The sequence below is a fragment of the Bos javanicus genome, chromosome 6 (genome assembly GCF_032452875.1).
Source record: "Bos javanicus breed banteng chromosome 6, ARS-OSU_banteng_1.0, whole genome shotgun sequence".
NCBI classification, from domain to species: domain Eukaryota; kingdom Metazoa; phylum Chordata; class Mammalia; order Artiodactyla; family Bovidae; genus Bos; species Bos javanicus.
Window position 1 is genome coordinate 7,295,521 of NC_083873.1, and position 26,952 is coordinate 7,322,472.

General features: G+C 41.0%; 2 protein-coding genes, 1 long non-coding RNA gene and 1 other non-coding gene across 6 annotated transcripts in view; 2 read left to right on the plus strand and 2 right to left on the minus strand.

Annotated features, from left to right (window-relative positions):
* Window positions 1–15,559, plus strand: part of PRSS12 (serine protease 12) — a 77,084-nt gene extending 61,525 nt beyond the window's left edge. Inside the window, exons 12-13 of one of the 3 annotated variants that reach the window (XM_061419297.1) lie at window positions 11,074–11,354; window positions 13,840–15,559. In XM_061419297.1, the coding sequence (XP_061275281.1) occupies window positions 11,074–11,354; window positions 13,840–14,147 (589 nt within the window). In that variant the 3' untranslated portion in view covers window positions 14,148–15,559. The remainder of the gene's footprint in view (window positions 1–11,073; window positions 11,355–13,839) is intronic. The other 2 variants (XM_061419296.1, XM_061419295.1) reach the window with 2 other exon arrangements.
* A 1,590-nt stretch (window positions 15,560–17,149) lies between these two features.
* On the minus strand, window positions 17,150–18,191 carry LOC133249224 (uncharacterized). The gene is made up of 3 exons (XR_009736877.1): window positions 17,775–18,191; window positions 17,483–17,527; window positions 17,150–17,298 (listed from the first exon to the last, which is right to left on the minus strand). It is a non-coding gene; the product is annotated as an uncharacterized LOC133249224 (long non-coding RNA).
* LOC133250141 (small nucleolar RNA SNORA24) lies at window positions 17,594–17,724 on the minus strand. Its single transcript, XR_009737251.1, has one exon. It is a non-coding gene; the product is annotated as a small nucleolar RNA SNORA24 (small nucleolar RNA).
* Window positions 18,192–18,294: 103 nt separating the features above from the next.
* On the plus strand, window positions 18,295–25,734 carry LOC133249223 (peroxiredoxin-1-like). Its single transcript, XM_061419298.1, has 2 exons — window positions 18,295–18,592; window positions 19,429–25,734. The coding sequence occupies exon 2, from the start codon at window positions 24,939–24,941 to the stop codon at window positions 25,530–25,532; it is 594 nt and encodes a 197-aa protein (XP_061275282.1). The 5' UTR covers window positions 18,295–18,592; window positions 19,429–24,938; the 3' UTR covers window positions 25,533–25,734.
* The last annotated feature ends 1,218 nt before the right edge of the window (window positions 25,735–26,952 follow it).

Here is a 26,952-nt window from a genome sequence, read left to right on the forward strand (position 1 = left end):
GGAAATAAAAACAAAGTAAACAAGTGGGACCTGATTACACTTAAAAGCTTTTGTACAGCAAAGGGAACTATAAGCAAGGTGAAAAGACAACCCTCAGAATGGGAGAAAATAATAGCAAATGAAACAACCAGAAAAGGATTAATTTCCAGAATATACAGGCAGCTCATACAACTCAATACCAGCCAACCCAATCAAAAAGTGGGAAAAAGACCTTAACGTACATTTCTTCAAAGAAGACAGATGGCTAACAAACACATGAAAAGATGCTCAACATCGCTCATTATTAGAAAAATGCAAATCAAAACTACAATGAGTCACCTCCCACTGGTCAGAATGACCATCATCAAAAAGTCTACACAGAATAAATGCGGGAGAGGGTGTGGAGAAAAGGGAACACTCTTGCATTGTTGGTGGGAATGTAAATTGATACAGCTACTATGGAAGACAGTATTGAGATTCCTTTAAAGCTTGGGGCTGGTACACTGGGATGACTCAGAGGGATGGTAGGGGGAGGGAGGAGGGAGGAGGGTTCAGGATGGGGAACACGTGTATACCTGTGGTGGATTCATGTTGATATATGGCAAAACCAATACAATATTGTAAAGTTAAAAAAAAAAAAACTAGGAATAAAACCACCATATGACCCAGTAATCCCACTCCTAGGCATATATCTTGAGGAAACTAAAATTGAAAAAGACACATGTATCCCATTGTTCACTGCAGCAGTATTTATAGTGGCTAGAACATGGAAGCAAGCTAGATGTTCAAGAGATGAATGGATAAAGAAGTTGTGGTACATATACACAACGGAATATTACTCAGCCATAAAAAGGAATGCCTTTGAGTCAGTTCTAATGAAGTGAATAAACCTAGAACCTATTATACAGAGTGAAGTAAGTCAGAAAGAGAAAGATAAATATCGTATACTAATGCATATATACAGAATCTAGAAAAATGGTACTGAAGAATTTACTTACAGGGCAGCAGTGGAGAAAGAGACATAGAGAATAGGCTTATGAACATGGGGGGAGGGGAGGAGAGGGTGAGATGCATGGAAAGGGTAACGTGGAAACTTTCATTACCATATGTGAAATAGACAGCCAACTGGAATTTGCTGTATGGCTCAGGAAACTCAAACAGGGGCTCTGTATCAAACTGGTGGGATGGGGCAGGAGATTGGAGGGAGGTTCAAAAGGGAGGGGATATATGTATACCCATGGCTAATTCATGTTGCAGTTTGACAGAAAACAACAAAATTCTGTAAAGCAATTATCCTTCAATAAAAAGATAAATACATTAAAAAAAAATAAGTGGCAACCTTAATTACCACCAGTAAAAAAGAAAAAAAGACCAAAGTTACAGTTCCAGCTCCTCCAACTGGTCATTGTTGCACTTTGTGGAGATTATTTTAATAAATAATTATTATAATTAATAAGTAATAATTTATTTATAATTATGCTGCTGCTAAGTCGCTTCAGTCATGTCTGACTCTGTGCGACCCCATAGACGGCAGCCCACCAGGCTCCACCATCCCTGGGATTCTCCAGGCAAGAACACTGGAGTGGGTTGCCATTTCCTTCTGCAGTGCATGAAAGTGAAAAGTGAAAGTGAAGTCGCTCAGTCGTGTCCGACTCTTTGTGACCCCATGGACTGCAGCCCACCAGGCTCCTCCGTCCATGGGATTTTCCAGGCAAGAGTGCTGGAGTGGGGTGACATTTTCTTCTCCAATTTATAATTATAAATAATAATAAATATAATTAAAAAATAATTTAATAAACAGCAGCCTCAGTTTTCTCATCTGTAAAATGAAAGCAATAATGTTCCACAGCAAGGAACAAATCATCTTCAAAATATGTAAAGGTTTTTTGTATCTGTAAAATTAAGAACAAATGTTGGTTGTTATTATGGGAGGGTTCAAAAACAGGAATCAAAGATTATTATTATTAACAAAAGTAGAGAATCAAGATAGTTTCATCCCACTGACTGCTGGAGAAAAAGGTAGGAAACTGCAGAGAAACTGGATTCTTGGGCTAAGAATTTAAGCGAAATAATTCAGTATGTTCAGTTCAGATTTTCCTCCTCTTGCTCAAGACTCCTTGTCTTTCAAGGTGATCTCTCTCTCTGCTAAAAGTTATAGACCTTGGGGTTCAAGGCTTAGAGTATTAAAGTAGGGAAATGGTCCAAAAATTCCACTTGAGGTTGAAAACTTTGATCTGACTTTTGAGTTCCCTCAAAGGTTTTTTTTTTTTAAGGTACATGTTTGGGTTTGTTTAAAGGTCATTATTCCTCTCTTGGCTTGCTCCTTCTAGATTATTGCCTCAAGTCAGTAATCATCTCATTTGTGTTTATTAACTAAGTGTCTAATATATTACTTGGCACAAACAGACCCCCTAAATGATGGTTACATGATGAAAGTGGGGGATCAGTTGCCAGATAGTGGATATATTTAAGAATGTTGGACTCTTTAGAAGATGGTGGTATTTTAAACCTAGATCAATGGATAATTCCTTCCATATGTCATTCTGAATTTCTTCCCATTATCTGCACAGTATAAAATAAAGACAGTTGATTAAAAAGCAGAGGGGCAGTTGATGATATGCAGCATTCTGACTTGCTTTGGATAGAATGCAAGACTCTTAATGTTAATAGGGAGAAATCTGTTTTGCAAAGGTGTTCTGCATCCATCTGACTTGGTCTGTTGTTTTGAAGTGCCCAAGAAGACTACAACTTACATCTTTATTACAGTAAGTTTTTTGAAAGCCAGTGTTTAGAGGACAGTGACCAGTGGTTAGAACAAACTCCAAATTTTGTCTTCTGGGTTCAGGGACTTTGGATTGAAACAACCTTCTTTTAATCATTAAAAATTCAGAAATGTGCAAAAATAGAGAATTTTCCTCTGGAATTGTAGACACTGTAGTACAGAAGGGGCTTCCCAGTTGGTGCAGTGGTAAAGAATCCGCCTGCTGATGCAGGAGATGAAAGAGACATGGGTTCAATCCTTGGGTTGGGAAGATCCCCTGGAGGGGGAAATGGAAACCCACTCCAGTATTCCTTTTTTTTTTTTTTTTAATATACATATTTTTATTTATTTGGCTGCCCTAGGTCTTAGTTGTGATACGTGGGATCTAGTTCCTTGGCCAGGGATTGAACCCAGGCCTCCTGCATTGGCAGTGTGGCGTCTTAGCCATTGGACCAGCAGGAAAGTCCCCCACTCCTGTATTCTTGCCTGGAAAATTCCGTGGACAGAGGAGCTGTCAGGCTACAGCTCATGGGGTCACAAAGAGTCAGACACGACTGAGCAACTGAGCACACACACAGCACACTGTAGTGAGGAAGCAATGTGGTTAGCTTCTGAGAGGTTCTCTTCCTTTTAAGGGCTTCCCTTGTGGCTCAGCTGGTAAAGAATCTGCCTGCAATGTTGGAAGACCTGGGTCGATCCCTGGGTTGGGAAAATCCCCCGGAGAAGGGAGAGGCTGCCCACTCCAGTATTCTGGCCTGGAGAATTCCATGGACTGTATAGTCCACGGGGTCGCAAAGAGTCGGACACGACTGAGCGGCTTTCACTTCACTTTCACTTCCTTTTAAATTCTTGGGAGTCTAACTTAAGGCCCACTGGGAGGGGACCTAGATTTTGTATTTTGAAATTAGCTCTCTCACACCCTTTTCCTTTCCATTTGTATTTCTACTGCTTTAACTATCAGTGAAGTGTTAGTCACTCAGTTGTGCCCTACTCTTTGCGACCCCATGGACTCAGCCCACCAGGCTTCTCTGTCCATGGGATTTTCCAGGCAAGCATACTGGAGTGGGTTGCCATTTCCTTCTCCAGGGATCTTCTGGACCCTGAGATCAAACACTGGTCTCTTGCACCTCAGGCAGATTCTTTACCGACTGATCTATGAGGGAAGCCCAAAAGCCAAATTTTCTTTTCTTTAAAATCGCTCAGTTGTGTCCAGCTCCTTGTGACCCCATGGACTATATATACAGTCCATGGAATTCTCTAGGTCATAATACTGGAGGGGGTAGTCTTTCCCTTCTCCAGGGTATCTTCCCAACCCAGGGATTGAACCCAGGTCTCCCGCATTGCGGGTGGATTCTTTACCAGCTGAGCCACAAGGGAAGCCCTAACTATAGTTTCTTATTCATGGGGCCTTTTTTGGTGGCTAATTCTTGCAGTGATAATATGGGCCAGTGCTCTTGAACAGCCATTCTGAACAATACAGCATAGATTGCTCTCACCATCCGTGTTATTTTATGCTATAGGATGACAGTTTCTTAAATGTTTATTTTTTTGGCTCTGTAGAATATTCACTCTTTTATGTAATCCTCATATCAGACTAATCTAGGAATGATGGCCTGAGGATGATGAGATCAGAACACAATTACTCATATCCACCATCCTGTTATACTCATTTCCTATAGCGTCTCTATATAATAAGTTACTTTATTGGCAGGCTGACAAAATTTTAGTAATCCAGCTCTGTGTTCATAGCTTTCACATATTATGAGGTGTCCAAAACATTCTTTTATGCTAACAGGGGTAACTGAGGTAGTTAGTGAATCACTGTTTAAAGGCCTTCTATCCCATTTTTCACATTTTTCCTAGTGTTAATAGGAATTCAACATCCCATTGGCAGTTTGAAGCAGAAACCTGGATAAATAAGGTTTTTGTTTTGCAATTACCCTGTGAATTTTACACGATACAAATTGCTTGCTTTTGCTGTTTCCTATTTTAAATAATTATTCAAATACAATAAAATGACCCTCTCTCTGTGGTAGTATGGGAATATAATTGAGAGAAAAATTCCTGAATGTTAAACTAATTTCTTTTAATTGCTTGTTCTGATAACAAACACCATTTTTAAGGAAAGAATGTACTTCAATAAAAGGATTCTTTTATTTCTGTAGTTCTGCAACAAATTTGATTTTATCATGAATTATAGCTTTAACTGATTTTATCTTTTTGACTGTTTGCCTAGAGACACTATAGCAGCTGGAAATTGTCAGAGACTAGTGCTCTGAAAATCAGAAATATCTTGATTATTAGAGATTATAAAGATGAGGCACAGAAGTAATGGGACTTACTTTTTAAAAACAAAATGTGTCCTGTACTTAAACCTGTGTTCCAGCATGACCTGGAACATGGTAGAATTCTTTAAGAACAAGGTCTTTGGTGATGTACATAATAGCATCAATCATGCTAAAATCATTTCCTGAACACACACCACATGTGTAAAGGGCAGTGAAAGATTTTACAGAGAAGGTCACTTCTCCGTGAGCAATTGGAATCATTCACCCAAGCAACTTAGTCTGCCACTTTTTGACTTTCAGACAGCAGACAAGGACAGATTCTAGTAGCAGCAGATGTGTACAGGCTGATGTAAAATACTGTCTTTTTGAATAGACAAATCTATAGAGAGAATACACATAAAATAACCCTGCCACCCAAATTAATTCTTCTCTTTTTAATTCTAGGAATTTAAAATTGTTAATTCTAGAATCTCAGAAAAACTGAAATAGACCATCTGCCCTGTCTTAGATCCTCTTTTGCTCAAACTTGTCTAGGAATTTCATCCAGTTTTTATTTGAGGGGGAGTGGAAGGCATTTCAGCAAAGCAAACAACTGAATAGTGTGTCAGCCAAAATCTGAAATGTTTGTTTTAGAAGCAAATTTTGAAAATAATCTATCAAAATAACAAAAGTTCAACTAGAAATACCTTAAAATACATTCAGAAAGAGAATTCCTTGAGAAGTTTTCTTGAGAAGTCTAGAACCATAGAAAATGCTTTCTAAGCACAAAACTATACTGGTAACCTCAGCCAAAGTGTTATCTGTGAAGTATATAATCATACCCACTAGGAGAGGTAACACTGGAGACAAATATTTGGCTAGCAAACTAATCCAGTCTTATGTCAGATGATCTTCAAATTCCCAGCATAAATCTATTCTAAGAATAACTGGAGTGAAAGGAGTGTGGGAATCACTTCTTGGGTTTAGCTGGCCCATTTCTTAAATCAGGATTTTAAAAGTATACATACTAATAAAGAACTTCATTTTAACAAGAGTGGTGCATATTTTCCTTCTTGTCAGGTAAAATATTTTGTTTTTATTCTCAGTTTAATATCAACTCCTGATTGGTGAGCATATTAATTTGGGGGTATACTCAAAAATGGGTTTCCCTGGTGGCTAGGCATTAAAAGAAGCCACCTGCCAATGCAGGAGACATAAGTTCTACCCCTGGGTCGAGAAGATCCCCTGGAGAAGGAAATGGCAACTCAGTCCAGTATTCTTGTTTAGAGAATTACATGGACAGAAGCAGGCTACAGTCCATGGGATCGCAAGAGTTAGACACGACTTAGCGACTAAACAGGAAAATACATGCTAAAATCTCCCTGGTCTGAGAACAGTGTCTGTGTATGGAATGTGTACATGTTCATGTGATTGCAATCTATTAGCCATCTTTTAGGAGGCTCACTTCATTTCAGTGAAATTCCAGGCATGAAGGGACGGGAGTTAAGCCGGTGCCTCTCAGTCGTTGTTTTGGTGGTTCTCTATTCCTGCTGTGAATTTGGATCACCTGTGGTCCTACATCAGCTCTGTTGATTTTATGTTCTCAGAGTGTGTGTGGCCTGGACATTTGTAGTCTTAAAAATGGTACAGGTGGTTCTCATGAACAACCAGCATTAATGAGAACAGTAGATCTTTGTGGGGACCTTTGTTTATTTTTCCAAAGAAATAAAAACTTCTGTGATGGTGTTGTTACAACATAGCAATTGGTGAGATGTCTCTTTCACTTCATTAATTTAGGGATGATAGTGTATGTGTGTGTCTTCCAAAAGAAGTCATTTAGCATATATTTATTAAGAGCTTTCTCTGTGCTGACTTCTTTGCTCACAAACGTGAGCATAACATGGCCTTACACTCAGGGAGCCTTTAATAGAGTAGACCTGACATCTTAGCAAGTCCTAGTGTGTGTGTGCACGCTCAGTCACCTCAGGTGTGTCCGATTCTTTGTAACCGCATGGACTGCAGCCCACCAGGCCCCTCTGTCCATGGGATCCTCCAGGCAAGAATAAGCCATGGCCTCCTCCAGGGGATCTTCCCAACCCAGGGATAGAACCTGTGTCTCCTGCATTGCAGACGGATTCTTTACCGCTGAGCCACTGGGGAGCCCAAGTCCTAGAAGTTGTTGTAAATGCTCTGACAGTGCTGTCGGGAGTGTTCAAAGGAAGGCTTGGGCAGCTTTCTGGGAGGGCAGGAAGAACATCCTAGATCTTGAGACTTAAAAGTTAAAATCAGTTTTTGCCATCTTAGGGTGAAGGAGGGGGGAATGATACTGCAAATAGTTTGAATAAAGATAGGTTTGTCAGACACCTCTTCAAGCCACTAAAATGACTGTGGCACGGAAGTGGTATCAGAGTGTTGGACAAGGGCCATTCTTGGATGGATTTGTGTATTACTGAAGGAACTTGAACTTTATTGTGTAGACAGTCAGGACCCCTTGAAAGGTATGCAGAAGAGTAGTTATATTACCAGATATTTCTATCTGGCTATTTCTGTTTCACTCTGGCTGCAATGTGAAAGATGGCTTGAAAAGTTAAAACTTGAAGTAGTGATGCAAGGATTATTTTAGCTAAGTGTCAAAGCCCTCTTTTGAAGAACAGAAAATATTGTTGCCAGACTTTTTTTTACTGCAACAATATTTTCTGTTCTTCAAAAGAGGGCTTTGACACTTAGCTAAAATAATCCTTGCATCTAAAAAACCTACATAAATATGTCCTACATTATCTATAAATTTAGCCAGTGAACAAAGAAACAGGACATGGAAATTTATTTTTTAAATATCCCAGTCTTCAAGTCTTGGATAATCTTGCCTTCATGTGTCACTTCATGCCTGGATTACTGCAACAGTCTGCTAAATGGCATCACTACTTCAAGTAGGTTGTGAGCCACAAATACAAATCATATATGTAACTTTAAATTTCCTGGTAGCCACTTTAAAAGATTAAAAAACTAAATGGGTGAAGTTAATTTTAATGATATAGTTCATATAACTTAGTATATCCAAAATATTATATAAAAATTGAGATATTTTATATTCCTATTATCTACAGAAACAATATATTTTATATTCTTTTTCATATTAAATGTTTGAAATCCTGTGCACATTTTTACTTTTTTTATAGCAAATATTCACCACTATATTTCTTTTTTTAAAAATTATTTAATTGGAGGCTAATTACAATATTGTGATGGTTTTTGCCATATATTGACATGAATCAGCCATGTGCACGTGTCCCCCCATCCTGAACCCCCTCCCACCTCCCTCCCCACTCCATCCCTGTGGGTTGTCGCAGAGGACCGGCTTTGAGTGCCCAGCTTCATGCACTGAACTTGCACTGGTCGTCTATTTCACATATGGTAATATACATGTTTCAATGCTATTCTCTCAAATCATCCCCCCCACCTTCTCCCACAGAGTCCAAAAGTCTGTTCTTTACATCTGTGTCTCTTTTGCTGCCTTGCATATAGGGTCATCGTTACCAGCTTTCTAAATCCCATATATATGCGTTAGTATACTGCACTGGTGTTTCTCTGACTTACTTCACTCTGTATAATAGGCTCCCATTTCATCCACTTCACATCTCATTTTGGACCATCCACATTTCAAGTGTTCTGATAGCACATGTGGCCACTGCCTCCTGAGCTGGACAGTGAAGCTTGAGATTAATTTCTTAAATTCTACTCCAGAGATGCAGGCAGCCTTTCAACAGCACTTTCAAGGATGCAGTGACAGTTAATCACTTGGGGTTTTTCTTTAAAAACCTGTATATTAATGAGACATATTGAATTTTATAATACAACAGTATCAATACACAGAAAGTAGAAATGAGTTATTTAAATATCTGATTATTCTTCATGACTATTGCTTTTTACAGTTTCAGGATGTGAAATAATCCTAAAATTTGAAGTGGAACCCACAAGAAGTCTAAGCACAATATGTGAAAAGCCTTCTGTACTTTAAAGACATGTGATAATTTAAGGTTCAAAATGGAGAATTTCAAGCAATCTCAGGAAATTGTTAGTTTCATACATCACTAGTAGGTGATCATCTTTGTTGCATTGTTCAGGTTTTTGAGGTGACATAGTTACGAAAACCACTTTACATATTGAAGTGTTGTGGTCAGAGCCCTACTTAGGGCTATTAGAGTCTTTGAGCGACTTTTAACTGTGTTGCTGCGTGGGCTTGTCTCTAGTGGCAGTGGGTAGGGACCACTCTCTAGCAGTGGTGTGCGGCTTCTCGCGGTGGTGGCCTCTCTTGTTGCGGAGCACGGGCTCTAGAGCAGGCTTCATGATCGTGGCCCTGGGGCCCCAGAGCACAGGCTCAGCAGTCCAGGTACACCAGCTTGGCTGCCCCAGCACGTGGGGTTGTCCATCTTCCTGGACTAGGGGTTGAATCCCTGTCTCCTGGGTTGGTAGGTGAATTCTTTACCACTGAGCCACCAGGGAAGTCCTGTTGAGAATGTTTTAAGTAGCCACAGAGAAGTGGGGGCTTCCTAGGTGGGGCTAGTGGTAAAGAACCCATCTGCCAATGCAGGAGATTTAAGACACAGGTCTGGTCCCTGGGTTGGGAAGATCTCCTGGAGGAGGGCATGGCAACCCACTCCAGCATTCTTGCCCGAGAATCCCATGGACAGAAGAGCCTGGTGGGCTACAGTCCATAGGGTCACAAAGAGTCTGACACAACTGAGGTGACTTAGCACACATGCACAGATGGAAGTGAACAAGGTGCTGTACTCTTCAGTGAGAAAGAGGAAGTGATCAGGAGGTGGACTGGATCTTGTATTGTAGGTTGGTGGTTCGCAATGGGGGACAGTTTGCACCATAGGGAATATTTGGCAATGTCTGGAGACATTTTTGGTTGTCAAACTTGGGTGCGTGTATGTGAGTGTGTGTGCAATTGACATCTAGTGAACAGAGAGGCCAGGGATGCTTCTAAACATCCCATAATGAACAGGACCCCCCTTTACATTAAAGAATAATCTGGTCCCTAATGTCAGTAGTGCTGAGCTTGAGAAACTGCTTTAGGTAGATGTATCAGAATCAAGGTATGTTGGCTGAAAAACAGGCTGAGACCTATCAATCGAGTAAATATTATGCTTATTTTTTATGTGAGTAGTTCCTATGGAAAAAAGACATTTCATTAAAAATCTGCATTCATTCATTAAATCAACCAATGTATGCTGCATTTCTACCTAACTGGCGTTGCTATACTAGATGTGTGAGACTCATCAGTGAACACAGATAACTAAGATCCCTGCCCTTGAGTACCTTTAGTTTAAGCAGGGCGAGACAGAGAATAATATATATAAGTAAACTAGATAGTTTGCTAGAAAGTAGAGTTTTTTAAAAAGGAAAAAGTAGAGCAGGTAAGGATAGTGGGAGTGCTGGGGGAATGGAATGACAAACAAGGGTGGGCTGTAATTTCCAGTGAGCGTCAAAGCAAGTCTCACTGAACAGAGATTTAAGAGGTGAGAGCATACAATGAATATATGTTGCCTGAAGATAACAGTTTTGGTTTACATTCAGTTCACAGGAAAGGGGAGTAAAGTGGACTGTGCTAATTAAGTTATCTGGGAGATATAGAGTTAGACCAGACATGGTTTCTGCCCTCATGGAACTTCATGGGAAAGTCACCATCTTGGAAATGACAGAAAAATGATGACAGCAAAGGCAGGACTGTAATTTTGCCTTATTCCATTCGCTCCTGTTTTGATCCTTTTGCATGGTGGGAAAATGACTGGTTAGTGATTACTTTCCATTCATCCTCCACATTTGATCCTTCTCAGAAAACAGATAGTAACCTGGGTTAAACAGTGAAATGAATGAAGACAAAACATGAGTAGGAGACAGAGAGCAGTCGGGTCAGAGAAATGCAAAGAAAGGGGAAACTTACAAAAGGAGTTAATGATTTGGAAGAAAGGGTTACAAGTATCTCTATTAAGCTTCCTGGCAGGCAGTGACCAGTTTACAGTGTTTGAAACAAGCCTCCCATGAGCTCTCTCTGCCTCTCAGGTACGGTAACAGTACTAGGAACTACGTGGTTCGGGTTGGGGATTATCACACGCTGGTGCCGGAGGAGTTCGAAGAAGAGATCAGAGTTGAGCAGATCGTAACCCACCGGCTCTACCGCCCGCACAGCAATGACTATGACATCGCCCTGGTTAGGTTACAAGGACCAGAGGAGCAGTGTGCCAGGCTCAGCAGCCACGTTCTGCCTGCCTGCTTGCCGCGCTGGAGAGAGAGGCCACAGAAGAGAGCACACAACTGCTACGTAACGGGATGGGGAGACACAGGTAACAGAAAACCCAAAGAAACAGTGAAGATATGGCCACCTTCTTGCGTCTGGATTACCCATTTGGGTGTGCAGTGGGTTGTTGTTCAGTCACTAAGTCATGTCATTCTTTCCGACCCCATGGACTGCAGCACGCCAGGCTTCTGTTCTTCACCGTCTCCTGGAGTTTGCTTAAACTCATGTCCACTGAGTTGGTGATACCATCCAACCGTCATCTACTCTGTTGCCCCTTTCTCCTCCCACCTTCAGTCTTTCCCAGCACCAGGGTCATTTCCAGTGAGTCGGCTCTGCATCAGTGGCCAAAGTGTTGGAGCTTCAGTTTCAGCATCAGTACCCCATTCAGTACAGTGGGTAGCAACATCTTAAAAGGGGGTTTAGGCTTAGTTGTTTGGAAATTCCACCAAGTGTGAGATGCTTGCATGCAACTTGGATTCCTATCCTGAGGGTACTATGGTTTCCATTAGGACGTAGACGCTACCTTAGGACTTGGGCCTGGCTGTCTCTGTTTCAAAGTTTTCCCAGATGACTTTGATGCAGCTACCCCAGCAAATGGAGAAGGAAATGACAACCCACTCCAGGATTCTTGCCTGGAGGATTCCATGGACAAAGGAGCCTAGTGGGCCACAGTCCATGGGGTCGCAGAGTCCGACACTACTGGGAGACTCACACACACACAACCCAGAAAGGGCTTTGGTATTAGTTTTTTTTTTTTTTGTAATGGAGCCCTTTATCAAACTAAATCTTATGGAGATTTTTAAATAAAGAACAGCCAAAAAACAAAACAAAGCTGCTGAGGTTCAAGAGGAGGGATCCACCCTACTTGGGTTTCTCCTTCACCACTCTCCCCTTCCTATTCTTCCCACAGATAGTGTTCAGCTTATGCTCTTCTCAGGCAAACAGCTTTCTGTATTGTCTTGCTAGACTTAACATCAGCTAGTGCTTTCTCAGGAGCTCAGGGGTAAAGAATCCCCCTGCTAATGCAGGAGATGTGGGTTTGATTCCTGTGTCAGGAATATCCCCTGGAGAAGGAAATGACAACACACTTCAGTGTTCTTGCCTGGAGAATCCCATGGACAGAGGTGCTTGGTGGGCTATGGTCCATGGAGTCACAAAAAATGGGACATGACGTCCTAAACAACAACAGTGCTTGCTCAGGATAGTCTTTGAAACAGAACTCCTAAGTCTCGCCTGGATCAGGTACTCGATTCACAAATGACTGTTGAATAAGGAGAAACGATCGGGCTAACTACTCTGCATTAAAAGTAATTAACACTGTTAACTGTACTCTTGAAAACAGCATCTAATACATATTTCTACAGGTGATGATTTCAATAAGGTTTTACCTAGTATAAATTTATTATATTTCAGTGTTCATTTTATCCATTAAATCTTGGCTTTAGACTGGGAGTCCATGGGGTCGCGAAGAGTCAGAAAAGACTTAGCAAGTAACACTTTTACTTTCTTTAGATTCAACACTATTTCATAGCAGCAAAATGTAGAAACACCTGTAGCAGATATAGAATACTGGGACCAATCCTGAGAGAAGCCATAAAAAATGGAAACATTTCCTGGATGATGTAATAAAATCAGGTCAGAGTAAATGCTTTCTCAAGGAAACACTATGCCGAGCTGTGATGCAAATCGAAGATTAAAGTGTAGGTGTTAAAATTACTTCTTCAGGGAAAGTTCAGTCATCTTCCTTATGACACTACATCTAAACAGAGGTAACACAGGAAGTAAATTTCACCAAATGATTTTATTATGAATGAATCACTGCAGTTGAGTATACTGGACAATAATGGTGGAATTTAGATGCAAGTAAAGGCTATCATGGAGAACCTACCAATTATGCATTTTAGCCACTAGACAAAGATGAGTGGCTTACTAGTAAATACAGTACCTTAACATCAAGAGGTTAAACTTATGGCTGTCTGTATATAAAGTTGTTTCTGAATCATCTTCATGAAATATTGAGGATAGTAATTGCCAGTTGACGTAGATGAGTTTTAGAGCGATGGATATGCCAATACAGAACTAGCACGACTGCACCCTCAGCATTTTAATACAGAGAATTTAAATTCTAAAGCCTACACAAATGTGCTTTCCGTAGGTTACCCTTTTCTAGCAGGCAAATCCATAAATGTTACTCAGCTATTCTTCAAAAACTTCAGTACTGAGAAACAGATCAGTGAAGGATTAGAGTATGGTTAACTGCTCACTCCAGTACTCTTGCCTGGAAAATTCCATGGATGGAGGAGCATGGTGGGCTACAGTCCATGGGTTTGTAAAGAGTCAGACACAACTGAGTGACTTCACTTCAACTGCAAACACTGAAGAAAAAAACCATTTATAGTTATCACTCATTTAAATTACACTAATGCCACAATAGGGCTTCTATCTTCAAGACTCCTAAATGTTCATTTAACTGTTAAATATAGCTCTAAGATCTTTAGCTGGAATCTAATTCAGTTGTTTGGCCTGCATAGGACCAGCCTACTCAAGAACTCTGCAACAAGGAGCCATCCCCTTACTTCCCAAGAGGTTTTGTGAACATCGTTATAAGGGTCGGTTTACACGAAGGATGCTCTGTGCCGGAAACCTCCATGAACACAAACGTGTGGACAGTTGCCAAGGAGACAGCGGAGGACCGCTTGTGTGTGAACGACTGGGAGAGCGCTGGGTTGTGTATGGGGTGACCTCCTGGGGATACGGCTGTGGAGTCAAGGATTCCCCTGGTGTTTATACTGAAGTCTCAGCCTTTGTACCTTGGATAAAAAGGGTCACCAAACTGTAATCATTCATGGAAATGTCAAGAAGATAGTATTTAAAAGAATATGTTGGAAAATTTCCAACATTGGCATTTAGCCAGAGATGCCAACTAATGGGAGAGGAGATCTTTGTTTTTGTGTTCTGTGTTGATAAAAGTGATGTACCTCTTTGCTGCTTGAGAATGATGTGAACATTCTGGTTACAGATACCTCAGTGTAGTAATGACTTCTTATTTAGCACTGTTGCCTACCCAAATTGGTTTTACAGGAGACTACATTCGTTATCCTGTCTTGTCTCAATTTCTCAGCATTCTCCAGAGATTATTGTATATTGATTGTGCAATAAGGCTGTTTTTACATGTATTTGGATTGAGAACTCCTTTGTAACTTAATCAGTATGGTATATATTCATATTAAGAGCCTACCTTTGACATAAAAAAATACCCTTTACTATACTTAAAATACACGTGGCAGTGTTTTCTGTTCATGTAATTTTTAAGCTGATCTTTTTCCCCTGAAGGTTGATAAGCAGCCTCCACATATGAATCTTTCTGGCCTTTCACAAGTGAGAAAAGCATAAAAGCCAAAAACGTAAAGCAATCCTATTATAAACAGACTGGACTAGGAATATTATGTCACAATACATTTTTGAATGAAGCCTTTATACCAAGTCACTATGGCAACTAGAGAAAAACATTCTAGCTACCTTGTATGTTGCTAGCACAATTTGGCTGATGACATTAAGAATACCTTCAAATTGTTTAATACATAACCTGATTCATCCACCGCATACTTGTCAACATTATCTGATTACTTTTAATGACTTCATATTTGCTGCTTTGTAAAACAAAAATGCCTTTTCCTTAGCAGCATGCTCTTTTCTAGACCGTGGTGTAAGAGCGCCACCTATTGAAACTTTCTGGTAACTAACTGAAACCTGCAGATTTCCTGACTGTCCTAAGTTGGAAGTTGCTCAGTCGTGCTCAGACTCGTGATCCCATTGAGTGTAGCCTACCAGGCTTCTTTGTTCATGGCATTTTCCAGGGAAGAGTACTGGAGTGGGTTGCCACTTCCTCCTCCAGGGGATCTTCCCGACCTGGGGATCGAACCAGGGGAGACCCAGGTCTCCCGCGTTGCAAGCCACCAGGGAAGCCTGCCATTCTGATTTAGCCCAGTCTAATAAAGATTTTGTTGAGTTGCTGTGTCCTTCTCTTTCCAACTCCAGGGACTGTAGCATGCCATGCTCCTGGTCCTCTAACTCACTCAAATTCATGTCCATTGTGGCAGTGTTGCTTACCTATCTTTCTCTTCCTAATAAAAATACACAATTAAGAATGCTTTCTTAATGCTTTCCTGTCTGTACTGTAGGAAAGCTCTAACATAACTGCAGTATTTAATCCATATGCCAGTTATGTACCAAGTGACTACACACTTCATTGACAGTTTATAAAAGGCAGGTAAGATTTTTAGTATCCCCAGTTTCCAAATGGGTTAACAAGCAGAGGCCAATGAGACACTTGTAGGGTTTTCAGTCCAAACTCCAGGAGAGTCACAGTGAAGACAAGGGAGTCTCTTTCCACCTAGTTTTCCGTTTCTCAAAGGAGTAAGGGATAGCTGCTTACTATGCAGCCTTACTGGAGAAGGAAATGGCAACCCACTCCAGTATTCTTGCCTGGAGAATCCCATGGACAGAGAAGCCTGGCAGGCTAGTCCACAGGGTTGTGAGTCGGACACGACTTGGGGCCGTCTTTTTCTTTCTATGCAGCCTTACAGGGCACAAAAACCTGTCCCAATACGTAGTTTAAAGAACTGTGTATACAAGGGATAGATGCATAAAGACAGGTGAAGAGGTGAGTACACTAAGTAATCCTTTTAAATGGCTGATCATGAAGGGACCTTTTTATCCCTTCTCTTCTGCTTCATACTTGTGGCCTTTTGTACATGGAGCTATGTAAATGCTGGTGCTAATCTGAAAGTGCTTTATAATTTACTACTTTGCAGAACTGCAATGCCAAGCCATTATAACATTTTTCAAAACACACTTGATAAAGGAATAACTGTACAAGCACTTAGAGATGACAGAACTATAGTGTACACATGCATGAGGGCCTGGGAAAAACATACTGTGCAGGTGAGGAAAATTCTTCCTAGTTTCTCATGGGCCATCCTTGTAATTAAACTGCAGTGCTGGTGCATTCATAGTGGAATTCTATGTTACTGAGTCCAGCCTTGCTCTGCCGCGTGCATCCAAAATGAGGTGTTGAGCCAAGGAAGAGACTTAAAGATCGAGATGGCAGGCTAGAACCTCCAAGTAACCATCTTATTGGGGTCTCGATGCCAGGTTCTTTAATAGATCAGAGAGAAGGAAGCAATTAGGAACTAAAGTCAAAAGGCAGAACAGAGAGGGAGATACAGTGAGGAAGTAAGGTCCCCAGTCTTACAAAACATCTCCGAGGAATATCCAGGCTTCAGAAGTGTGTTAATCTCTTCTATTCACAGGTGGGCAAGGACCTCCAGGCAAGCCATTGAGTATGATCATAATAAAAGCCAAATAAAATTTCCAACGTAAGAGCCATAATTGGCTTCCTCCTTGCAACAACTAGACCAGAGACTGGTTAAATTAAAAGGTCAGGTTAACAGGTTACCTTCAGCTTTGTCAACCTTGAGGTAGAATGCTTCCTTCATAAAATATAACCTTTATTATAACTTTTTTCTTGTTAAATGACTTTTGAAGATCCAAGCGTCAACAGCACATGCTGTGTGTTCCCTAAATACCATATACACTTCTTAACTCATGCTACCACCACCGGAGCTCCTAACAAAACAGGCTGCCTCTTGTTCCCTGTAGTTACCTATGCACTTAAAAGACCTCGGTTTGATCCCTGGATGGCAAGACCCGAAGGAGAATTCCATGGACAGAGGAGCCTGGCAGGCTGCAGCCCATGGGGTCTCAAAAGAGTTGGACATGACTTAGCGATTAAACCATTCCCATTGTACTCATAAATCAATTCACTCCTGGAAGACTGTATGTACAAATCAAGCATTTTATTACATAAATAAAAGCAGCACGCTTTTATTTTCTATTTAAATACCATACACGAGATTTAAAATCACATTTGGCAGTGTACTGCAGGATGCTCAGACTTCACCCACATCACTTTGGATTTCTTGGTGTATCTGTAAGAGAAGAAAATCAGCTCAGCAAGACTGATTTGTGTACATAGTGTTAAGATTTTAGCAGCTAAAGCAATTACAGTCTATTCACTTGGCTATTTAAATTACAAAACGCCAGAACAATGCTAATTCTGGCCTTCCAAATCCTTAGCTCTAAGGGTTTGAGATACACAGAACAGGAACGTACCTCGTTATGCTTTCCATCATCCACTGGAACAATTCGCTCAGCTTCCTAGAAACATTTGAACAGTAGTTTAATGTTTGCCCAATAACCCAGCACACTGCAGGTTTTTAAAGTGAATGTTACTTGTGCAAGTCAGAATCTGATACCAATTAAATGGTGACAGCTTTGCCAATAAACAAGAATATGCTCTTCCATGGCTAGGAAGGGAGACTGCCACAGCCGACAGGTCCCAAAGATACATGGAGATTCATAATCCCAGAAAAGACCAGCAAACACAAATACAGACACTACTCACCACCTGGATCAAACTGGCGGCTCGTCAGGATGCGGTGTTACTCTTCAGAGTGGCAGAGTAACAGATTCAAGATGGCCACATGGCACCGACAGTACAACGCATGACCTTCTTCACCCGGGTCATCAGCGGTATTTAACCTCTGCCGGAGGGCCCACGACCCACGCGCGACTGGCTTCCAACTCAGCGCCCGGGGCTGCACGTGGCCGCCCCGCTAACGAACGAACATGAAGTTCACTCAAGCTTCTGAACCTAGACGTTTTCAAAGCTAACGTCGATCTACTACTACAAGACCGCTGCATCTCCTGCATCTTAAACTAGGCCGAAAAGCCGTCTTTCTTGTTACTTTACCTCATAAAACAACCACAACCGACCGTCCTAGCCTAAACCGGACGCTTACCGGACGAAAAAGGCTGGACTCGTCTGCAGAAGCCCTCTTATACCGTTGATGACGCCATTCCGGGGAGGAGCCGCGAGGGGCGAAGCCTACGCGCTTGCTCCCTCCGCCCCGCCTTCCCAGCCCCGCCCCGGCCCCGCCCGCTCCGTTGGCCACCGCCTCCCTGATGGCCCCGCCCCTTCCTCAGTGCTCCGCCTTCCTCGCGCGTCTTCTAGCTCTGCCCTGCAAGCGCGGCTTCTGACTTTGACGCATGCGCATACAGAGTTCTCGCCTGACCAGGAAATCCTTCCGATCTCGCGCGTCCACTGTGTGAGGAAGGTGAAAGGGTTGTGTTGTTTCTTGTATACTTTAGGACAGTTACTTTAGAAGTCGCTGTTGTTACCAAAACGCCAGGTTCGATAGTTCTCTTCTTCATAACCTTTTGGTAGGTTGATTTCTGTGGAACTATATTTTTTTCTCTGCTTAAAAACTTCGTATCTCCCGTAAGTTAGTTGCTCAGTCGTGCCCGACTCTGCGACCCCACGGACTGCAGCCCGCCAGGCTCCTGTGTCCATGAGATTTTCCAGGCAAGGATACTGGAGTCGGTTAGCCATTTCCTTCTCCAGGGGATCTTCCCAACCCAGGGATCAAACCCGGGTCTCCTGTACTGCAGGCAGATTCTTTGCCAACTGAGCTACAAAGGAAGCCCGTAGCTTCCGTTATTCCACTGAAATTGCTGTTTCTGAAGCGCGGGTGTCAATGGTCTACCTACACTCAGTTATTTTGTTTTTTTTTTTCGGGAGTCTGATGTCTTAGGAGTATTTGTACTCATTGTCGAAAGCCTTGCCGCACGAATTTGTACACAGATTAGGAGAAGACAACAGGAGCGTGCGGGAGACGCTTTTTCGTGCGTGTGTGAACATTTCCTCTGTTGCCCGCTCCCCCAGTTTGTGATCCACAGCGTCTCCAGAGCTGCTGTTGACTCTGGAAAGAGCGCACTTGGGTCTTAACATCCGTGACTTACGTTTCTTTAAGGGTGAAAGTAAAGCATAGATCTATTTTTTTGTAAAAGGAAATTAAAGATATTTAGGAATACTTTTAGCCCTAGGCATGTGCATGGAGTAGGAAGTGGCAACCCACTCTAGTGTTCTTGCCTGGAAAATTTCATGGACCCAGGAGTCTGGCTGGCTGCAGCCCATGGGATCCCAGAGTCAGCAGGACGGAGTGAGCACTTGTGCTTGTTAAATGCCACTGAAATTTATTTTCTGTTTTCCCTTTTAGTTTTCACCTGGTGTGAAACAAAAAGGTGGATCTAGGTGAAGCTTTTACTTAGAAGCGGCCAAGTTGGAGCACTATGTCGCAGCAGTTGGCAGGCATACTGCTATCAAAAGGTCTGAACTTTGCAGGTGGCTCAGTGGTAAAGAATCATCCTGCCAGTGTAAGAGATGCAGGTTCAATCCCTTGATTGAGAAGATCCCTTGGAGAAGGAAGTGGCAACCTACGCCGGTATTCTTGCCTGGGAAATCCCATGGCCAGGAACCTGGTGGTCTACAGCCCATGGAGTCACAAAGAGTCCTTATTTAGGACTAAGTGACTAAATAACAACAATACCTAGCGAGTAAAGTGCTAAGAGATCCCTGAGGCTTCTTGAAATTGCTAGAGTAAAATTTCTTGTTATGGTTAGGGATGGGAATGGACAAGTTTGTAAGGGCATAATAAATTTTAATTTCAAAGAGCTAAAGCTGTTCCTAAGGCTGACGTTATATCACTTTTTCACCTTTACTCTTCATGTCACTATTGCATAGAAAGAGCTGTTAAATGACAATGCTTAAATTAGAAATCACAGTGGGGAATTTTGCCAAAATGGGTGTGATTTTTAGAATCTGTAACTGAGCATCTGTGTTATCTTGCTAAGGCTGATATGACAAAATGCCACAGACTGGGTGGCTTAAACAACAGAAATTTGCTTTCTCACAGTTCTGGAGACAAGAAGTCAGATCAAGGTATCCATAGGTTTGTTTCTTTAGAGATCTCTCCTTGGCTTTAGATGACCCTGTTTCTTGACATCCTGTTCTCCCTGTGCCTCTCTCTTTTTAAACTATTTATTTTTAATTGGAGGCTAATAACTTTACAATATTGTAGTGGTTTTTGCTCCACACTGACATGAATCAGCCATGGGTGTACATGTGTCCACCCTCCTGCCCCAGCCCGAACCCCTCTCCCACCTCCCTCCCCATCCCATCCCTCTGGCTTGTCCCAGTGCACCGGCTTGAGTGCCCTGTTTCATGCATGGAACTTGGACTGGTCATCTGTTGCACATATGATAATATACATGGCTCAATGCTATTCTCTTGAATCATCCCACCCTTGCCTTCTCCCACAGAGTCCAAGACTTTGTTCTTTATATCTCTGTCTTTTTTGCTGTCTTGCATATAGGGTCATCATTACCATCTTTCTAAATTCTATGTTTATGCATTAATGTACTATATTGGTGTTTTTCTTTCTGACTTACTTCACCCTGTATAATAGGGTCCTGTTTCATCCACCTCATTAGAACTGACTCAAATGCATTCTTTTTAACATCTGAGTAATATTCCATTGTGTATATGTACCACAACCTTCTTATCCATTCATCTGCTGATGGACATCTAGGTTGCTTCCATGTCCTGGCTATTCTAAACAGTGCTGCGATGAACATTGGGGTACATGTGTCTTCTTCAATTCTGGTTTCCTCAGTGTGTATGCCCAGCAGTGGGATTGCTGGGTCGTATGGCAGTGCTATTTCCAGTTTTTTAAGGAATCTCCACACTGTTCTCCATAGTGGTTGTACTAATTTGCAGTCCCACCAACAGTGTAAGAGGGTTCTCTTTTCTCCACACCCTCTCCAGCATAATTGTTTGTAGACTTTGATAGCAGTCTGGTGTGAAATGGTACCTCTTTGTGGTTTTGGTTTGCGTTTCTTTGATAATGAGTGATGTTGACCATCTTTTCATGTGTTTGTTAGCCATCTGTATGTCTTCTTTGGAGAAGTGTCTGTTTAGTTCTTTGGCCCATTTTTTGATTAGGTTATTTATTTTTCTGGTATTGATAAGCTGCTTGTATATTTTTGAGATTAATTCTTTGTCAGTTGCTTTGATTGCTATTATTTGTTCCCATTCTGAAGGCTGTCTTTTTTACCTTGCTTATAGTTTCCTTCGTTGTGCAAAAGCTTTTAAGTTTAATTAAGTCCCATTTGCTTATTTTTGCTTTTATTTCCATTACTCTGGGAGGTGGGTCATAGAGGATCTTGCTGTGATTTATGTCAGAGTGTACTGCCTATGTTTTCCTCTAGGAGTTTTATAGTTTCTGCTCTTACGTTTAAATCTTTAATCCATTTTATTTCTGTGTATGGTGTTAGAAAGTGTTCTAGTTTCATTTTTTTACAGGTGGTTGACCAGTTTTCCCAGCACCATTGTTAAAGAGATTGTCTTTTCTCCATTGTATATTTTTGCCTCCTTTGTCAAAGATAAGGTGTCCATAAGTGCATGGATTTATCTCTGGGCTTTCTATTTGGTTCCATTGGTCTATAGTTCTGTCTTTGTTCTGTGCCTGTATTCTTTTAGCTTCTTAGAAGGACTCTAGTCATACTGGATCAGGGTCTGTCCTGATGACTTCTTTTAATCTTAATTACCTTTTTAAAGATCTTATCTCCAAATATAGTCATATTCTAGGGTACCAAAGGTTAGGACATCAGCATAATGAATTTTGGGGAGACTAAGCACCACCCATTTATGCTAAGCTATGGAAATTTACTGAAGATCTTAAAATGAATGTTTCCATTGGGTTACGGTGCAAAAACACTGAATGAATGAGAGAGAGCTCTTATATTTTGTTTATGCTCTTTTCTCCATCTTGGATGTCTTTCCATCTAGTTTTGTTTTTTTTTTTCCTTCCTGTAGTTGGCATATTAGTTTCAGTTGTACAAATAATAATCTGATATTTGTGTATATTGTGAAATCATCACCACAGTAAGTCTAGTTAATCATCATCCTCATACACAGTTATAAAATTGTTTTTTTTTTCCTTGTAGTGAGAAATTTTTAAAGATTTATTCTCTTAATAACTTTCAAATATGCAGTACAGTATTATTAATTATAGTCACTGTGTTGTACATTACATCCCCAGGACTTGCTTCATAACTGGCAGTTTATAGTATGAATCTGTTTTTTTTATTCCACACATCAGTGAGATGATGCAATGTTTGTCTTTCTCCTATGTATTGCATTTAGCATGATACCTTTAAGGTCTTCTATGTTGTCACAAATGAAAAGATTTCTTTCTAGTTTATAGCTTAATAATCCCATGTGTGTGTATACACCACATCTTTCTTCATTCATATTAATACATCAGTGGATACTTGGATTGTTTCCATATCTTGGCTATTGAAAATAATGCTGAAATGAACATGGCGGTACATCTTTTTGAGTTCATGTTTTTGTTTACTTTGAGTAAATACCAAGGAGTGGAATTGCTGGATCACACTCCATCTTTATTTTTAATTTTTTTGAGGAATTCCCATGTAGTTTTCCATAGTGGCTACACCAGTTGCATTCCCACCAATAGTGCATGACATCTCTTTTTTCTCCACATTCTTACCAACACTTGTTATTTATCTTTTTTGATAATGGCCATTCTAATGTGTGATGTGATACCTCATTATATTTTTGATTTGCATTTTCTGATATTAGTGATATTGACCATCTTTTTAGGTGTCTCCAGGCTGTTTGTGTCTTCTTTGGAAAAATATCTATTGAGATATTCTGCTCATTTTTTAATTGGATTTTTTTTTCTATTGAGTTCTATGAGTTTTTATTTATTTTGGATATTAGCTCCTTATCAGGTCATATGATTTTCAAATATTTCTTCCTGTTCTATAAACTATCATTTCATTTTGTTGATGGTTTCCTTTGCTATGAGGAAACTTATTAGTTTGATGTAGTCCAACTTGCCTATTTTTGCTTTTGTTGCCTTTACTTTTGGGGTCAGGTTCAAAAAATCATCACCAAAACTGATGTCTGGGAGCTTACCACCTGTTTTTTTCTCCTAGCAGTTTTATGGTTTCAGGTCTTATATTCAAGTCTTTAATTCATTTTGAATTCATTTTTGTGTATGGTGTAAGATAGTGGCCCACTTTTGATCTTTTGCACATGGTTTTCCAGTTTTCTCAACACCATTTATTGAAGAAAACTATTCTTTCCCTATTGTATAATCTTGGCTTCTTTGTCATAAATTAACTGACTGTGTATATGTGGGGTTATTTCTGAGATCTCTGTTCTGTTAAATCTATAGATTGCTTTGCATAGTATGGACATTATAACAATATTCTTCCACTCCATGAGCATGGACAATCTTTTCACTTATTTGTGTTTTCAGTTTCTTTCATCAATGTATTATAGTTTTCAGTGTACAGTTCAGTTGCTCAGTAGTGTCCGACTCTTTGCCACACCATGAGTCGCAGCATGCCGGGCCTCCCTGTCCATCACCAACTCCCAGAGTTTACTCAAACTCAAGTCCATTGAGTCAGTGATGCCATCCAGCCATCTCATCCTCTGTCGTCCCCTTCTCCTCCTGCCCCCAATCCTTCCCAGCATCAGACTCTTTTCCAATGAGTCAACTCTTCGCATGAGGTGGCCAAAGTACTGGAGTTTCAGCTTTAGCATCATTCCTTCCAAAGAAATCCCAGGGCTGATCTCCTTCAGAACGGACTGGTTGGATCTCCTTGCAGTCCAAGGGACTCTCAAGAGTCTTCTCCAACACCACAGTTCAAAAGCATCAATTCTTTGGCGCTCAGCTTTCTTCACAGTCCAACTCTCACATCCATACATGACTACTGGAAAAACCATAGCCTTGACTAGACGGACCTTTGTTGGCAAAGTAATGTCTGTGCTTTTGAATATGCTATCTAGGTTGGTCATAACTTTCCTTCCAAGGAGTAAGCGTCTTTTAATTTCATGGCTGCAATCACCATCTGCCGTGATTTTGGAGCCCAAAAAATAAAATCTGACACTGTTTCCACTGTTTCCCCATCTATTTCCCATGAAGTGATGGGACCAGATGCCATGATCTTCGTTTTCTGAATGTTGAGCTTTAAGCCAACTTTTTCACTCTCCTCTTTCACTTTCATCAAGAGGCTTTTTAGTTCCTCTTCACTTTCTGCCATAAGGGTGGTGTCATCTGCATATCTGAGGTTATTGATATTTCTCCCAGCAATCTTGATTCCAGCTTGTGCTTCATCCAGCCCAGTGTTTCTCATGATGTACTCTGCATATAAGCTAAATAAGCAGGGTGACAATATACAGCCTTGACGTACTCCTTTTCCTATTTGGAACCAGTCTGTTTTTCCATGTCCAGTTCTAACTGTTGCTTCCTGACCTGCATATAGCTTTCTCAAGAGGCAGGTCAGATGGTCTGGTATTGCCATCTCTTTCAGAATTTTCCACAGTTTATTGTGATCCACACAGTCAAAGGCTTTGGCATAGTCAATAAAGCAGAAATAGATGTTTTTCTGGAACTCTCTTGCTTTTTCCATGATCCGGCGGATGTTAGCTATTTGATCTCTGGTTCCTCTGCCTTTTCTAAAACTAGCTTGAACTTTACAGTAGAGAAATCTGGTAAATACTATCTAAGCCAGGTAAGCAATGTCAGCAACACTGATAAGTCATATTGTTAGTGTGAACCCTCATAAGATATGATGACAACACTTCACCTCCTTCTGTGTTATTCTTCCTCAAAGCCCTAACCTCAGTCTATCCATGAGAAAAGCATCAGCCAAAATCAAATTGATGGGTGTCTTCCTCCTAACTGGGCTGTGTGGTTTCTCTCTGAGAACTGCCGATAGCAATATGTCTTCAGGAAATGTGAAAATTGGGCATCCTGCCCCCCAGTTCAAAACTACAACCATTATGCCAGATGGTCAGTTCAAAGATATAAGTCTGTCTGACCACAAAGGAAGATACGTTGTGTTCTTCTTTTACCCTCTTGACTTCGCCTTTGCGTGCCCCATGGAGCTCCTTGCTTTCAGTGATAGGGCAGAAGAATTTAAGAAACTCAACTACCAAGTAACTGGTGCTTCTTTGGGTTCTCACTTCTGTCACCTGGCGTGGATCAACATACCCAAGAAACAAGGAAGGCTGGGGGCCATGCACATTCCCTTGATATCAGAGCCCGAGCGCACCGTTGCTCAGTACTGTGGGGTCTTAAAGGCTGATGAGGGCTTCTCATTCAGGAACCTTTTTACTATTGATGGTAAAGGTATCTTACCACAGATTACCATAAACGACCTTCCTGTTGGCCGCTCTGTGGATGAGACACTGAGACTGAAAGTTCAGGCCTTTCCGCGTCTCTGACACATATGGGGACTTGCCAGCTGGCTGGAAGCCTGGTGGTGATACCAAGAAGCCTGATGCCCAGAGCAAAGAATATTTCTCTAATCAGAAGTGAGTGCTGGGCCATTTTAGGGCCAGGCTGCAGTAGGTGGCCATAAGAACATAACCTCTTTTGTACTGTTGTCATGAAAACACACTTTACTTGGTCCAGATGTGTGGGACAGCACTGGCCTTTCCTGCAGGGGTTGGGAGGCCAGCCTTTCTTCCTCTGAAGAAGGCCTGAGCTGTGTTCTGGAGCTGGCTAGCTGATGTGTGCAGTAGTAGGGTATCACTTTTGATCTTTTGTAGTTTTATTAAACTTGAGCTGAGAAAAAACATCAAATTGATGGACATACTTTAGGATTCCCTAAACTGTGCTCAAAGCTGTCATTGTCATGAAAAACAAAGTCTGGAAAACACCAGAAGAGATGAGATGTAATGACTAAAGGCAATGTGGGATCCTCAAGCCAAAAAAGGACACTAATGGAAAACTAGTGAAACTTGAAGTGTGGGCTTTAGTTATTAGTAATGTGCCATTCAGGTGGCTCAGTGGTCAGGAATCCGCCTGCCAATTCAGGAGATACAGGAGATGCAGGTTTAATCCCTGGGTCAGGAATATCAACTCACTCTAGTAGTCTTGCCTGGGAAATCCCATGGACAGAGGAACCTGGTGGGCTACAGTTCATAGGATTGCAGAGAGTTGGACAGGACTTAGTGACTGAGTCTGCAGGCATACTGGCTTCTTAGTTGTACATGCTATTATAAGATGTTAACAATAGGGGATATTGGATGAGGGGTGTCTGGGTACTCCCTGTACCATTTTTGTAACCTTTTCTGTAAATCTGAAACTATTTTTACAATAAAGCTTGATAAAAAGTCTTTATTTTTATTTTATTTTCATTTTAAGAAGTGGCACATTTGTGATGTTTTCTCTCCTCTGTGTGAAATTTGTGGCTAAGATGGCAATATTTCTACATTTATTTGAGGGGATTCAAGATCACACCTAATGAATTTAGCTGCTATTCAATCTTTGAGGCTTAGAATGAATTCTCAGGAGAGAGAATGTGGTAATAGAGGAATTAAAAATTGATTATAAGTAAAGTTTAAGGATTTTAAAGGTAGAATGGAGGTGGAGCCGTTAGATTGGTAAAATGATGGTTGGAAAATACTTAAATTCTGCATTGGATACATGAACTGTATTTACATTTGTCATAGAATACTCATTCTTCAACTATACTACTTCCTTTTTCTTTTTAGGGTTTTAGTGTAGAAACTTTGGTAATCATCAGGGAAACAAAATTTACATAAGTGCACATCTCTCATATGAATGTTGAGATAAGTGGGAGAAAATATGGTCAGGAAATGGCCTGTGAGTCTATTTTCACATTAAAATACTTAGGAA